This window comes from Bubalus kerabau, chromosome 1 (genome assembly GCF_029407905.1).
Source record: "Bubalus kerabau isolate K-KA32 ecotype Philippines breed swamp buffalo chromosome 1, PCC_UOA_SB_1v2, whole genome shotgun sequence".
In the NCBI taxonomy this organism is placed as follows: Eukaryota; Metazoa; Chordata; class Mammalia; order Artiodactyla; family Bovidae; genus Bubalus; species Bubalus kerabau.
The window spans coordinates 194,206,601-194,222,924 of NC_073624.1; the positions used below are offsets into that span (position 1 = coordinate 194,206,601).

Here is a 16,324-nt window from a genome sequence, read left to right on the forward strand (position 1 = left end):
ACGCAGGCCTACCATCATCTGTATAGAAAAGCTATTCATGCCATCCAAATAAAGTTATTGTATAGATAACTTTAAATGCTGCACTGCACAAACTTCATTTTAGGCACTGAAAAAGATAGGGATGCTTTATAGCTTCAAACATAACCTCTTAAAGAACTCTTGCCCTAAGACGAAAGGCTGTCTCCTTTTCTGTTTCCTCGTGGTGCTGGAAGACATCTCCTCCAGTGTACATCAGTGGAACTTTCTGGGATGACGGAAATGTTCTTTGTGCTGCCAGCGTGGTAGCTAGCCACTAACCGCATGTGGGTCTTAAGCACTTGACCTGTGGCTAGTGTGACTGAGGAACTGAATGTTTGCTATATTTAATTTAAATTTAAAGTTTAAATTTAGAAAGCCACATGTGGCTAGTGGCTACTGTTTTGGACAGCATGGTTACAGATTATAACAAACCACATTGGTGTGAAATTTATAACTGCTGAAGTTTCTTTCTCTTAAAATATTGTTTCATGTCACAGACAAATTCTACAGTTTAAAAAGTTGATTGTGATCCCTTAAAAAAACAGCAAGGTATTCTCTCCTGGTGAATGTCATCAGTCACAGTACTTAGAATTTTTCTATGCAAAGAAGCCTCCACACTGTGGAAGAAAAAATATTCAGTAGAAATACCATGGGATCTTTCGAAACTCACTGAAATAATGATGTGTTTATGATCAGGTATTTGATTATATTAATCAGGGTCCTGTAATAAAGCAATACCACAGTCTTTGTTTATATGGTTCAGTTCAGTTCAGTCGCTCAGTCGTGTCTGACTCTGTGCGACCCCCATGAATCGCAGCACGCCAGGCCTCCCTGTCCATCACCAGCTCCCAGAGTTCACTCAAACTCACGTCCATCGAGTCAGTGATGCCATCCAGCCATCTCATCCGCTGTCATCCCCTTCTCCTCCTGCCCCCAATCCCTCCCAGCATCAGAGTCTTTTCTAATGAGTCAACCAAAGTACTGGAGTTTCAGCTTTAGCATCATTCCTTCCGAAGAACACCCAGGACTGATCTCCTTTAGAATGGACTGGTTGGATCCCCTTGCAGTCCAAGGGACTCTCAAGGGTCTTCTTCAACACCACAGTTCAAAAGCATCAATTTTTCGGTGCTGAGCTTTCTTCACAGTCCAACTCTCACATCCATACATGACCACTGGAAAAACCATAGCCTTGACTAGACGGACCTTTGTTGGCAAAGGAATGTCTCTGCTTTTGAATATGCTATCTAGGTTGGTCATAACTTTCCTTCCAAGGAGTAAGCGTCTTTTAATTTCATAGCTGGAATCATCATCTGCAGTGGTTTTTGAGCCCCCCAAAATAAAGTCTGACACTGTTTCCACTGTTTCCCCATCTATTTCCCATGAAGTGATGGGACTAGATGTCATGATCTTCATTTTCTGAATGTTGAGCTTTAAGCCAATTTTTTCACTCTCCTCTTACACTTTCATCAAGAGGCTTTTTAGTTCCTCTTCACTTTCTGCCATAAGGATGGTGTCAAATTGTAAATCCATCTATGGAGGCAAGCTTTTTGATTGTATCCCTATTTATTTATTTATGTTTGGTTTTATTTTGGAGCATAGAGATATTTTTCATTAAAATGTACTATTTATGTTAATATGCAGTGGGATTTATAACATTTTTAAATGAATACAAATTTTAAAAATTTCTCAGTTTTAACTTATAATGCAGTAGTGTTGATAGATATAACCCACATGAGTAAAGGCTTTTGGGGAAAGTCAATAATTTAAGGATCCTGAAAACCAAAGAAGTTTGAGAGCTGCTGACCAAAGTCATTCTTAGGTGGATTTTTCTGTTAATTGCTGCAGAAATTGCTAATTTCTTGAATGACTTGGAGTAGATTTTTTTGTCTACTTGCTCTGTCAAATGTGAAAAGATTCCTTTTATAACTTTAAGCTTTTCTTGTTTTTCTGAAACTTTGCTCTTGATATTTCATTGTAGTTTTACTGTATAAATCTTATATCTTAATGAATTGTAGTTTTTAACCTTATGTAATACTTTTTTGAACTCAGTGATTGCTTTCTGTACTTGAGTTCCATTCTATTTGATACAATTACTACTTCTGTTTTATATCATTTATATTTTCCCTAATTTTTCTCTGTCTTGTTTTCTACTCTTCTTGTCATTTCATTTTGATGGTTTTTCTTATAGACAGAATAGAGCTAAATTTTGTTACTCTAATCAGATCTACAAATGTCTTTTTCTTTGATTAAAAACGACTTATGTTTGTGTTTATTGTTATTTCAGTATATTTGGTTTATTCTCATTATTTTACTTTATGTATAAAAATCATTATATTTTGTAGTTTGTCTTTTCCCCTTTGCCTATCATTTTTGGCTTAATCACTTATATTTCATGCCTCTGCTTCCACTGCTCTTCTTCCTTAATTAAGAAATTCTGTGAAGTGAAATGTTAGTTGCTCAATCGTGTCTGACTCTTTGCGACTCCATGGACTGTAGCCCGACAGGCTCCTCTGTCCATGGGATTCTCCAGGCAAGAATACTGGAGTGAGGCGCCATTCCCTTCTCCAGGGAATCTTCCCAACCCAGGGATCAAACCCGGGTCTCCTACACTGCAGGCAGATTCGTTACCATTTGAATGACCAGGGTAGCCCTAAGAAATTCTGTATTCTTCATTAAATTAATGATTACCATTGTATTGAAATCTCTTTCCTTCTCTTACACCTGTTGAGCAGTATAGAAATTAAATAATGCCTATTCCTCTCATTCCTAGACATTTTACTTTTTTCACATCTCCCAGTCTGAAGTTGAGATCTTAGAAGTAAATTTTTTCCAAGTCCTCATTATGGCAAGTATCTCCCCTATTCTTCAGTTCCTGAAATTATCATTTTAAGCTACTGTCTTACCATGTAGGCTCTTTTGTTTCAAGAATCCTTTATCAAAAATTATAAATTAATAACCTATAAATGTTTTTTCACTGTATTTTAAATCTCGACACTACAAATGAGAAAACTGCTGCTGCTGCTGCTGCTGCTAAGTCGCATCAGTCGTGTCCGACTCTGTGCGACCCCATAGACGGCAGTCCACCAGGCTCCCCCGTCCCTGGGATTCTCCAGGCAAGAACACTGGAGTCACTCAGTCATGTCTGACTCTTAGCGACCCCATGGACTGCAGCCTACCAGGCTTCTCCGTCCATGGGATTTTCCAGGCAAGAGTACTGGAGTGGGTTGCCATTGCCTTCTCCACAAATGAGAAAACTAATGCTAGGCTATTCTGTCTTCATGGTAGATAGCCTGTTCTTTCTTTCTGGAAATGGAAAAATTCTTTTCTTTCTGGTCTTAAGGTTCAAATATCTAGAGATCTCATGGGCTCTTTTTTTAAAAATATATCTTTCCCCCATTATTCTTGTCTAGGACATTCTGGTCTTCAGTCTCTAACAAGTCTCACCTTTTACTTATTAATTTCTCAGGAATTTTGCTCTGTGTTGCAAGCTGTTTCTTCCATCTGATCTTCTAGACAACTAATTTAGCTTGAAGCAGCGACCATTTGTTTTTCTGTTGAGTTTGAATATTGAAAGCGTGGTGGCTCAGAGGTTAAAGCATCTGCCTCCGATGGGGGGGGTGGGGGCCAGGTTCGATCCCTGGGTCGGGAAGATCCCCTGGAGAAGGAAATGGTAACCCACTCTAGTATTCTTGCCTGAAGACTCCTGTGGACAGAGAAGCCTGGTAGGCTACAGTTCACAGGGTCGCAAAGAGCTGGACACGACTGAGCGACTTCACTTTCACCTTACTTTCTTAAGCCAAAAAAAAAAAAAAAAAAAAAGAATGGCTTTAGTCTTTTAATATGTGTTTGTCTATTCATGAAGCGAATCCCCTTAGTACCTAGGCTAGTCAGGCTCCCTGGGTTTCTCTAGCAGTTACAAACTTGCCATCTTTGAAAGATAGGGTCTTTTTTATTTTACTGAGCTGGTATGGAAGTACTGTAACCTTCCTGGTGAGTGGTCACAGGGGCATCTTTTGCTCTTGAGCCTCTCCTGGTGCTTATGTGTGGGGAACAGGTATACAGCTCCAACCAGAGAGCCAGAAATGAGTCAATTCACTAGTGTAGGCCACCACCCGTGCTAGGCCACCCCTGCCAGGAGGATCTGGTGACTACCTGCTGTTCTTCATGTGGCAAGTACAAAGGCAGGGCCTCCCCCTTTGCAAGTCAAGTAGAGCCAATGATACATGTTACCTGTGTCTTTTTAGAAGTCCTAATGACCTATGGTATTTTTTGCTGTTCGGTATTTCCTTAAAACTCCCCAAAAGCTAAAACCCCAGGATCACATGGCACTTACTGTCTGCTCAGGAGAAATCCCAGCCCCACCCTGCTAGTTAGATGTTATATCGGAAGGTCTATGTCAGGACCAAATCACAGAGAAGGACTTTTGTTTTCCAGCTGTATAGTGTGTCACATTTCCAGGTAAAAGCTGTGGTTTACGAGGTTTGTTTGACTCAATATATATATATATATATATATATATATATATATATATATATATATATATAATGTAGCTGCCTGTGTGACTCAGGAGGAGATGATTTAGGCAGAAATATCAGAAAGAAAGCAATTGCATGCATATGATTGCATCTATATTATTATATAGAGAGTCTGTCATTAAATTGTGCCTAATATTTTATTTTATTCGCCGCTGCTTTAATCCAGTCTTGTGATCTCATTGTATTTGATTCAAGGAATGTATAAGGTCCATTCAGACATTGGTTTCCGTTGACTGTTTCTGACTTCTTTGATAATGGGTAAATGTTTTGTGAGCCTGTATTACTTTTCCCTGAAATTATTCAGGCTTACTTAATTATATAATAGGTTTTTCTTAGATACCATAAAATTGATACTTTATAGATTTGACTTGCTTATTATCCATCTTGTATGTGAATCATTTATGTCTGTGGGTCCCTGGTATTTTCATCTTTTTAACTTTTTTCTTTCAGAAGTGACAGTATCTGTCTGGTTAAATAATTTTACTAGTTTATAATCTTACACAATTTCTGTCATCCTTAAAGTAAGTTAATTGGTTTTGCTCTTGGGAGAGTGCACTTTAAGTTCATAGGCAGTGAGTTTTAGGACTACATCTCTGATGGCCCTCCTCCTTATGAAATGTGACATCAAAGATAGCAATTTTGTTTGCATCATTGGCCAGCACCTAATTATCTTTCCTGCCTCTTCATTCTTCAAGTGCCCTTTGATGTCAGCAGTAGCCTTGTGCTTTGAAAGACCAGAGAATGGTGAAAGGGGTTCTTATTTGCTGAGTCCACGTTCTGCTGAAATATTAAGTAACAGTATTATGTTAGAAACAAAATGCAATACAACTGTGGTAATTAAAGTAATTACTCATCTATTTGCAGAAGCAGGGTCTTTAATGTTTCTCTGTTAGAGAATTTCTCCCTAACGTAATCTGGCTAGATGTAGACTCATCTTTGGGAAAAATCAGAAACAAAGCAAGACTGGACTTGCCTGTTGGGAGTTAGGAGATTGTACTTGGGCTGGGAGGAGGCATTTGTGGAAATGTGACAGTATTCACTTAAATGGTAAAGGGGTTTGTTCTGTTAGGAGATAGCAAAGTTACCAAAAGTTGAGACCGAATATTCTGCGTCTTGGGGCCCAGCAGATGCAGCAGGTGTGAGGTAGATGGCCAAGTCCAGTGTCACTTCACTTTCTATTGGCTCTTTGATTCTCCACATACTACTTAGTGTATGATTTTTAGTTTTTTCATGGGTAAAAATGACACACACTTTTTTTTAGCACTTCAAAATAAATTGAGATAGTTTATAGAAAGAGTCATTATAAAGTGCCTGCCTTAAAGACTTAATTTTATTCTCTTGCTTATTAATACATGAGTTGGCCTGTCAGAGATACCGTTTTTCACTCATTGAATGAACACGAACCATTTGCTTCTACTCAGTGTTGGAAGGAATGGACTACTGTTGGAATGGACTGCTGTATATTGGTTACCATTTACTCAGAGAGCAATTCTGTAATATTTTTCAAACTGGCTAGTTTAGCCAGCAATTCCAGTGCTAGGAAGCTACGTTATAGAAAACCTGTCAAGCTATGCAGTAAAGACCCATGCAGCCTTCTGTGCCTTTGTGGGCAGTTGTGAACAACATCAATATCCATCCCAAAGAAGGTGGGCAGTGTGGAAAGGGGATGTTCCAGTGCCCTCAGTGGTGACTCTATATATAAAAAAAGACTCAAGGTTTTTTTTTTTTTATTTTGGTGTTAAAAACTCAAGTTTGTTTTATTTAAAAATGATTTCAAAGTCCTGGTTATTTTAGGAGTTTGTAAAAAAAAATTTAATTGTGTAGAACATATAACGTGAACTTTATCGTGACCATTTTTAAATGTACAGATCCATGGCATTAAATAGATTCCCAGTGTTGTGCAGCTATCATCACCAATCATCCACAAAACTGAGACTCTGAACCCGTTAAACACTAATTCCCCACCTCTTCCCCAACCCCTGACAAGCCCGGTTCTATTTTCTGTATCTATGAATGTGGTTATATTCGTAGACACAGACATTTTATAAAAGTGGAATCATTCAGTATTTTTTCCTTTTGTAACCGGCTTATTTTACTCAGAATAACTTCCTTAAGGTTCATCCATGTTGTAGCACGTGTCAGAATGTCTTTCTGTTTAAAGGCGGAATAATATTCCATTGTATGCATTTTGCTTATTCATTTATCAGTCAATGGACATGTAGGTTGTGTCTACCTCTTAGCTATTGTGAATAATGCTGTTGGATACATGGTTGTTCAAGTATCTCTTCAGATTCTTGCTTCAGTTCTTTAGGGTATATTCCTTGAACTTTTAAATTTAGCTTATAAATACCACTCATCTATTAATAAGTCTGGCAGATTTTAGTAGTCACTCTAAGAGGCCTTTAAATAGTATTTGGTTCCATTTTCATATGTTGTTAATGGAACACCTCCCTACCTTTTAAACTGCTATAATATATTGAATATACCTAATATCTCCCTTAAGTACTTAAATTATACACCTTAAAAACCTTTTTAAGTACTCAAATAGCTCTCATAAACCTAATTAAAATTTGAATGTCTAAATACTCAAATTTATAAAAATCTGAAGTTCACTTAAATGATCCAGTTCTGTATGTAAGCATAGTCACATTTTAACATGAAAAATCACAACTCCAAATAAGTTACCTAATTATTAATTTTAAATTGTGCTTACAGGATAATCTGATAGAGTGAATGAGATGCCATTAAACGTTGTTTAGTTGCTAAGTCGTGTCTAACTCTTTTGCAGCCCCATGGACTGTAACCTTCCAGGTTCTTCTGTCCATGGAATTTTCCAGACAAGAACATTTTGGTATTGGTTTCCATTTCCTGAGCCAGGGATCGAACCCGTGTCTCCTTCTTGGCAGGCGGATTCTTTACAACTGAGCCACCAGGAAATATTGAAAGTGAAAGTGTTAGTCTCTCAGTCCTGTGTGACTCTTTACGACCCCGTGGACTATAACCGGCCAGGTTTCTCTGTCCATGGAATTCTCCAAGCCGGAATACTGGAGTGGATTACCATTTTCTTCTCCAGGGGATCTTCCCAAGCCAGGGATCGAACCCAAGTCTCCTGCATTGCAGACGAATTCTTTACCACTGAGCCCCAGGAAACATTACAGGTGCATAAATTTTGCACAGGTTCTTAATTTAATGGCTTTGATTCTCTTCAACATTTCTGTACTTAATTCTAAAATTTCCTGAGGTTAGCAGTTGTTTGTCCATCGTAGAAGATAATTGCTGTCTCATTTATCTGAGTTAAATATTTAGACCCACCATGAAGTCTGGACTTGCAGACATTCAGGCAAATTTTATTGAGACTAAGGAAACTATATAATTTGAGGTGTTGCTTTCCCTGCCTGCTCTAGTTATATCAGTGATCAGAGATTTCAGCTGGCAGACTGACTAGATAGATTCTCAATCAGAACCATAATGGGATGCAGTCAACCTTATTGTCATTGCTGTGTCAACAACTCCATTACTCAAAGGAGGCGGTCATGTCACCAGGACCATTTGACTTAGGTTTCACACAGTCCAGAGATCTGCATTGTACTCACTCCTGTCTCCAGTTCCCACACAGGGTAATCGCTGGATTGCATGTTGCATTTCTTTGGTTCCTGAGAATGGAAATGCTGCCTTCTTGCTTAAGTTCAAAGACTGTGGAACTTGATGGGAAATCTTACATATTTTCATACACTGTCTGGGATCAGGGAATTCTGTATACTAAAGTGGGGATGAATGGAGTTTTGAATATCTTTAGGGCATTATTTGACTGCACAACTCCAGGGGATGTCATTTACATTAGAGTAGTTGTGGGTAGCTTTCCTGAATTATGCAGTGTCCATCTGTGCAGCTGTGGACCATAACTGCATTCTACTGACAGATAAATAAATAATGCAGTTAACTAAATAATACCACTTGGACAGCTGATGTATGGCTATCACTATGACTCATTTCCCTTCTCTTCTGGGGCTTCTTGGGGACACCTCGTCTGTTGACCTTACTGCTTTTCTCACTTGTTATCTGTCCATCTGTTCCTTTTCTCACTTCCCATCTCATCCAGTGTAGATTCCACAGTCTATAAATGTGTCCTAACACATTTGCTGTTCTGAATCTTTTTCTCCTCTGACAGACAAAACTCTAGTCCTGGATGCACCCTTATCTTTCAGAGAGTTTCTCTGCTGCCCAGAGCTATTGGAAAAAGTCACAACACAGACAGATGGAGCCCACTCTAAGTTCCATCTTGTTCATGCACCACAGAGACGTGCTGGATGTCCCCTGGGAATCCTCTGTGGATTCTTAGGACAGGTCCCTGTACTGAGAGGTATCTTCGGTGTCCATCTCAGTTAGTCCATGATCTGACACTCCAGCCAACTTCTGCCAGCGACCTAGCGTCCACCTCCTGCTTCACAAGGAAAGGAAAAGGTATCCAAGAGGTCATGACTCCTTCTTCTCTGCTGTATAAAATGCCGACCTCTCTGTGCAGTCTGCTCTTCCTCCTTTGGGTTACAAGAACAGGGTTTTTGTTCTTCTATCTAAGGATAGCTCCTCTACACAAATTCTGGTTTCGCTCTCAGCCTGGTTCCTTAGGGGTCTTGTACTAGAAATTATTATCTTTTAGAAATCTTTGTCTCTTCCACAAAACAAACAAAAGAATAAATAAGCAAAAAACGAAAACAAATTTTTTTCTCTCAATCCCAAAGCTCCTGCAGATCTATGTTTATCTTTACCTCCCGGAAACCTCTCCAAAGGTTGTCTGGTTGTCCACATGACGATGATGCTCACCTTTTGTTACCTAGCACTGTTCAGCATCTCTAATTATACTGAGAGGACTTGAGAAATACAGCAGAATTCTCAAATATATTGAATTGTATTCGTTTGAAATAAAATGGTAACATAGGCTATAATAATGATAGAAAACAGAAACTATTAGCAAGGATGTGGAGGAATTAGAATCTCTTTTATTACTGGTAGAAATGTAAAATCATGAAGATATTTTGATAAACAGTTTGACACTTTAACAGTGAAACATATATTCGCCATACAGCCCAGCAAAAGACTAATACTTGGTTATCAGATGTGATACATCCGTACAGCTGGAGAAGAAAATGGCTACGCACTCCAGTATTATTGCCCCTTGAATTCCATGGACAGAGGCGCCTGGCAAGCTACAGTCCATGGGGTCGCAAAGAGTTGGACACAACTGAGCAACTAATATAATATCCATATAGTGGAATATTATTCAGTAGTAAAAAGAATTGAAGTGCTGACTCATGCCACATAGCAAGCATGGATAGTCCTCAAGAACATTATGCTGACTAAAAGAATTGGTCAGATTAAAAAAAAAAATCACATACTATTTGACTTCGTTTCTGTGAAATTTTCCAGAAAAGGCAACTTTATAGTGAGTGACAGAAAGATCAGTAGTTGACAGGGCCTGAGGATGAGCACAAGGAATCTTCTTGGGATAATGCAAGTGTTCTAAAATTGGGTTGTGGTGATGGTTGCACAATTCAATAAAATTTATGGGAAATTATTGAATCTTTCATGTAAGATGGATGAATACATGCTGTGCAAGTTAAAGGAATTTAATTTCTGATGAGTTTGCTGATTGTACCAATTGCTTAATATGAATAAAAGTGGAATTTTATTAAAAAATCAAAATAGCAATATTTATGTTTCACAGGATAATTTTTAACAAAATTCTCTTCATCACATGGTAATGAGGAAAATATCTATTTACAGCTCACTAAGTCCAGCATGCCAGTTGTTAAGCAGCTTGCTCCATTTTGTCCTTTGTTAATGCACTGCACCTCTGACCTTCACTATGAATGGTTAGCATAGTATACAGTAACATTTTACCCAGAGTGAAACTGTGATGAAATGTATAGCCAGTCATAACATTTAATTAAGGCCTCTCTGTGCTCTTTGACCATAGTTAAAATGCTAGTAAAGTCTGGGACAGAATGTTTTTAATCTGATCAGGAAATTTAAATCTCTTTTCAATATCTAATATTTGTTCACATTTTACTTGTTAGTATTTCTGGAATAAGTAGGTTACATTGTAAGTTTGAAAGCAAAATGGAACCAGATAAGAAAGTAGATTCAGTGCAGTCTTAAAGAAGGGAAATACAAGCAAAAGAAATAAGGAATGGTTAACTCTGTTCCTGGAAAGGGGGGTCTGGGGTTGATTAATTAGGGCTTCACCTGGAAAGGTTCTTTGCAGAGGATGTTCTTGTCTAGATAGTCCTCTTCTCCAAAAAAGAGCTAAGAGGACATAATTTTAAGAAGGTGTTGTAGTTAGAAGAAAAGAATTTTTGACAAGTTGATTTACTTAAGAAAGAAATTATGACTCTATTCAGGCTTCTCTGTGGGAATCCTAAAAGTGTACAGAATGTGAACATAGGCATATATGAGTGAATCTATCATAAAGTAAGCATGTTAGATTTTTGGTGAAGAATGGACTTTTCCCTACTTGTGCAGGACTGGATATAGTTTATCATAAGTCTTATATTTATTTAAAAGGGGAAAATAATGTGTTGTCTGAAGGACAATAGAGTAGGTTTAAAAAATTTACAACCTGGCAATGTGTGATGTGGGGAGGGAGCATGTACAAGGTTGACATATCTACAAGTATAATACAAAGATTGTCTTCTTCAAAAATGTGATTTGTAGCCAGCACATATGTTGTTCTTATGTAAGGGATTAAAATGAGCTATTTTTGTTGAAGTTCAGCTGCAGAGTAACAGAATGTTAAACCAACTTGCTACAAAGGTTACCTATTTTGGATTTTGTTTCCTTTGTGTTGAACTTCTAAAATGTTTTTTTCTCTGACAAAGCCTTATTCTTCATTAAGAGACAGAATTTTTTTGCGACTTTAAGTTGTGTTTTTGTCATGTTACAGGATTCAGATGACATCTAAGTTGTTCTAGTTTAGCATTTTGAATGTTAAATTAGACCCAAGTTTGATTCCCCTCCTCCCCACCCAGGAGCAGTTTTTCATAAAAATGTTACCAAAATTATTGAGTATTTTTCCATTGAATGTAACGTTGTTTTGTTTTTACAAAACTCTGAAATAAACTTGTCTGTCTTTCCCCTTCACATAGAATTAGGTTATTTGCATAAAGGCTTATCAGGAAATCCTGAATATCACCTTACATTCCCAAGTGTTAATAAACTGTATGCGTACAACCTTTGTTTAAAGGAGGGGAAAACTTTTTTGTGTATTTTGTTGTAATTCTGTAAATGTTAGTCATTTAACTGGTCAGTCTTTAGGAGACTGATGTTTCTGTGATTTCTTGTGTCTTTCAAAGTACAAGCAATGAATTAAAAGCTTATTAAAGAACTGTGGTGTTGGAGAAGACTCTTGAGAGTCCCTTGGACTGCAAGGTGGTCCAACCAGTCCATCCTAAAGGAGATCAGTCCTGGGTGTTCATTGGAAGGACTGATGCTAAAGCTGAAACCCCAATACTTTGGCCCCCTCATGCGAAGAGTTGACTCATTGGAAAAGACTCTGATGCTGGGAGGGATTGGGGGCAGGAGGAGAAGGGGACGACAGAGGATGAGATGGCTGGATGGCATCATTGACTCAATGGACGTGAGTTTGAGTGAACTCCGGGAGTTGGTGATGGCATGCTGCAATTTATGGGGTCGCAAAGAGTCAGACATGACTGAGCGACTGAACTGAACTGAACTGAATGGTTCATCTCTGCTTAAAATAATACATATATATGTATGTGTATGTATATATGTACTAATCATCTTATAAGGTCATTATAGCATGGAAAGATAGAAATGCCCAGCTTTCAAGTTGCTTATAGTCTAGATCAGTCCTTCTTAAACTTTAAGGAGACTGTGAATCTCCTAGGTGACTCAGTGGTAAAGAATTTACCTGCCAATGCGGGAGACATGGGTTCAATCCTGTGCCATGAAGATTCCCTGAAGGAGAAAATGGCAACCCACTCCGGTACTCTTGCCTGGAGAATCCCCACGGACAAAGGATCCTGGTGGGCTATCAGTCCATGGGGTAGCAAAGAGTCAGACACAGCTGAGCGATTAAAACAATAGCAACAGTGCATCTCCTAAATATCTTGGGAAATGCATATTCTAGTTCAGTGAGTCTGGGATGACAGCTGAGTTTATCTCTAACCAGTTCTCGAGTGATGCATGTGTTGCTGGGCGCATGAACCACTTTGAGATGCAAGGGTCATAATAGACTATCCTTAATATGCATAGAAGAGCCTGCCTATAGATCATATGTGACATACATTTGCTGAAGTTTTTATTATCATGTAACAGAGCTGGACAATGGTACAAGCATCTTCTAGAAATCAGAGATCATATAATATTAACTTGGAAAGAATCCATGATCATGGGCCTCATTAGTACCATCTTTCTAGGTAAGCTACACAGAGAACTAAACAGACTGACAAGGAAACGGAAACCAAACTGTTAGTACTAAATGATTATAATCAATCTAGACCGCCTAAATATACATATATATGCGGTATGGCAGGGTGTGTCGTCATTGGTTCTGTTTTGATTTTCTGAACTTTTCTCGGGACTTCAGAATATTGACAGGTACAGAGGAGTCATTAAAGCAGGTGCCCTCAGGGCACAGGTGCGGAAGCCCAGTGAGTGGAGAGGGCTGGGTGGCTGGGCTGTGGTGTCATGGACGGGACTCTTCACCACCGCCATGCAACGTGACAGGCCTAGCATGGCCAGGACATCCAGCTTTTTAAGAAAAGCCAGAAGTATAAATTTCATGTGAAATTTCCCAATTTACAGTGTTGGCTACTCATTTTAAAACATTAGACGGGCCAAGAAAACACATCTGTGTCCCAGACACAGCCCTTGAGCCACCTATTTACAATGTCTAGGGTAGAATACATTGAAGTCTTGTAAGGCACTTCTCATTATCGGCAAATGCTGAGTTTTCACGATGGAATTCTCTGGCCTTTTGTCATTCAGCATTTTGACGGGAAGCAAGTCTCTTGTTTTATGAATTTGGAGGTGCTGGTTTTGAGATTGGTGCGTGGCTATAAAACCTGTCTCTCTGCCTTCTTTCACATTCCAGATTACAGGACAGGTCCGTGTTTCACTCAGGTCAACAACCAGATGTGCCAGGGGCAGCTTACAGGCATCGTGTGTACGAAGACTCTGTGCTGCGCCACCATTGGACGGGCCTGGGGCCACCCCTGCGAGATGTGTCCAGCCCAGCCTCAGCCCTGCCGACGAGGCTTCATCCCCAACATACGCACTGGAGCTTGCCAAGGTGAGTGAGCCTTCAGCCCGTGTGCACCAAATCGCCCACCCAGTTGTCTGGGCTCCTTTCACTGCACTGAGGGGATCTGCCTCGGTAGATGGGAGCCTTTAACCCAAAGCTGTTTCCAAGAGGGGCCTTATCATCTCTGATGATGAGGGGCTTGGCTACAGATAGCTTATCTTCTGGCCACTTAGCAAATTATTGTTAACTGACAGAGAGGGAGAAGAGGGATATGAAAAATTGGGGGAAATTTAAAAAATATTTAAGACAATCAGAAGATAAGCCATTCCATGTCTTTATCCAGATGGCATTACACATTCCCTACTACAGCCCCTCAAACTATGCATATGTAAATATCTGGGGGACACATTTTTTTCTGTCTTTCCTGTCTCATTAAAGATATGAGAACCTGAACTCAGGTGACAGGGAAAAAGTGAGTCATCTGAGATTATCAACAGTGTCTTCAGAGACAAAGCAGTAACCCCAACAGTGACTGCAGTTACTTCTGAGTTTATTAATCAGTCGGTTACAATCTTGTCTCTAGGCAATCTTCCCAACCACATCCTTACATATATGTATCAGGGCTAGATCCAGGCCCTGAGGATGCTACAACTATCAACTTTAACCCAAATAGTGGAAATTGTCATATACTTACTGAATAATTAATTAATTTTCAGCCAACGTGATTCTTAGTCTTCTTAACAACTTCTCTGATATATGGATTAAGTGCATTTTTAAAGCTTAGAACAGGGTGCTATGATGAGCTTTCAAGCAGTAGTAGGGTGAAAGGAAAGTGGAAAGTACTTTTGTATTATTCAGAGAAATGATGTTATTCATTATTAGACATGGGAGTTAGTTAAATTTTGTTACAATTAAATCATATACAAAGTTAGATGTGAAATCTTTCAAATTGATGTTAGTAACCAGTGTCAGCAGCCAAAGATGGAGAAGCTTGATACAGTCAGCAAAAACAAGACCAGGGGCTGACTGTGGCTCAGATCATGAACTTATTGCCAAATTCAGACTGAAATTGAAGAAAGTGGAGAAAACCACTAGACCATTCAGGTATGACCTAAATCAAAGTGAGAAATAGATTTAAGGGACTAGATCTGACAGACAGAGTGCCTGATGAACTATGGACAGAGGCTCGTGACATTGTACAGGAGACAGGAATCAAGACCATCCCCAAGAAAAAGAAATGCAAAAAAGCAAAATGGCTGTCTGAGGAGGCCTTACAAATAGCTGTGAAAAGAAGGGAAGCAAAAAGCAAAGGAGAAAAGGAAAGATATACCCATTTGAATGCAGAGTTCCAAAGAATAGCAAGGAGAGGTAAGAAAACCTTCCTCAGTGATCAATGCAAAGAAATAGAAGAAAACAACAGAATGGTAAAGACTAGAGATCTCTTCAAGAAAATTAGAGATACCAAGGGAACATTTCATGCAAAGATAGGTACAATAAAGGACAGAAGTGGTATGGACCTAACAGGAGCACAAGATATTAAGAAGAGGTGGCAAGAATACACAGAAGTACTATACAAAAAAGATCTTCATGACCCAGATAACCACAATGGTGTGATCACTCACCTAGAGCCAGACATCCTGGAATGTGAAGTCAAGTGGGCCTTAGAAAGCATCACTATGAACAAAGCTAGTGGAGGTGATGGAATTCCAGTTGAGCTCTTTCAAATCCTGGAAGATGATGCTGTGAAAGTGCTGTACTCAATATGCCAGCAAATTTGGAAAACTCAGCAGTGGCCACAGGACTGGAAAAGGTCAGTTTTCATTCCAATCCCAAAGAAAGGCAATGCCAAAGAATGCTCAAACTACCGCACAATTGCACTCATCTCACACACTAGTAAAGTAATGCTCAAAATTCTCCAAGCCAGGCTTCAGCAGTACGTGAACCGTGAACTTGCAGATGTTCAAGCTGGTTTTAGAAAAGGCTGAAGAACCAGAGATCAAATTGCCAACATCCGCTGGATCATCGAAAAAGCAAGAGTTCCAGAAAAACATCTATTTCTGCTTTATTGACTATGCCAAAGCCTTTGATGTGTGGATCACAATAAACTGTGGAAAATTCTAAAAGTGATGGGAATACCAGACCACCTGATCTGCCTCTTGAGAAATCTGTATGCAGGTCAGGAAGCAACAGTTAGAACTGGACATGGAACAACAGACTGGTTCCAAATAGGAAAAGGAGTACGTCAAGGCTGTATATTGTCACCCTGTTTATTTAACTTATATGCAGAGTACATCATTAGAAATGCTGGCCTGGAGGAAGCATAAGCTGGGATCAAGATTGCCAGGAGAAATATCAATAACCTCGACATGCAGATGACACCACCCTAATGGCAGAAAGTGAAGAAGAACTAAAGAGCCTCTTTATGAAAGAGGAGAGTGAAAAAGTTGGCTTAAAGCTCAATATTCAAAAACTAAGATCATGGCATCCAGTCCCATCACTTTGTGGCAAA

At 39.1% G+C, this 16,324-nt stretch overlaps 1 protein-coding gene across 1 annotated transcript in view; it reads left to right on the top strand.

Moving 5' to 3' along the window:
- The window catches only part of FBN2 (fibrillin 2), a 224,886-nt gene that overhangs the window by 44,191 nt on the left and 164,371 nt on the right, over window positions 1-16,324 (top strand). Inside the window, exon 6 of the mRNA XM_055548444.1 lies at window positions 13,666-13,863. Within this exon, the coding sequence (XP_055404419.1) occupies window positions 13,666-13,863 (198 nt within the window). The remainder of the gene's footprint in view (window positions 1-13,665; window positions 13,864-16,324) is intronic.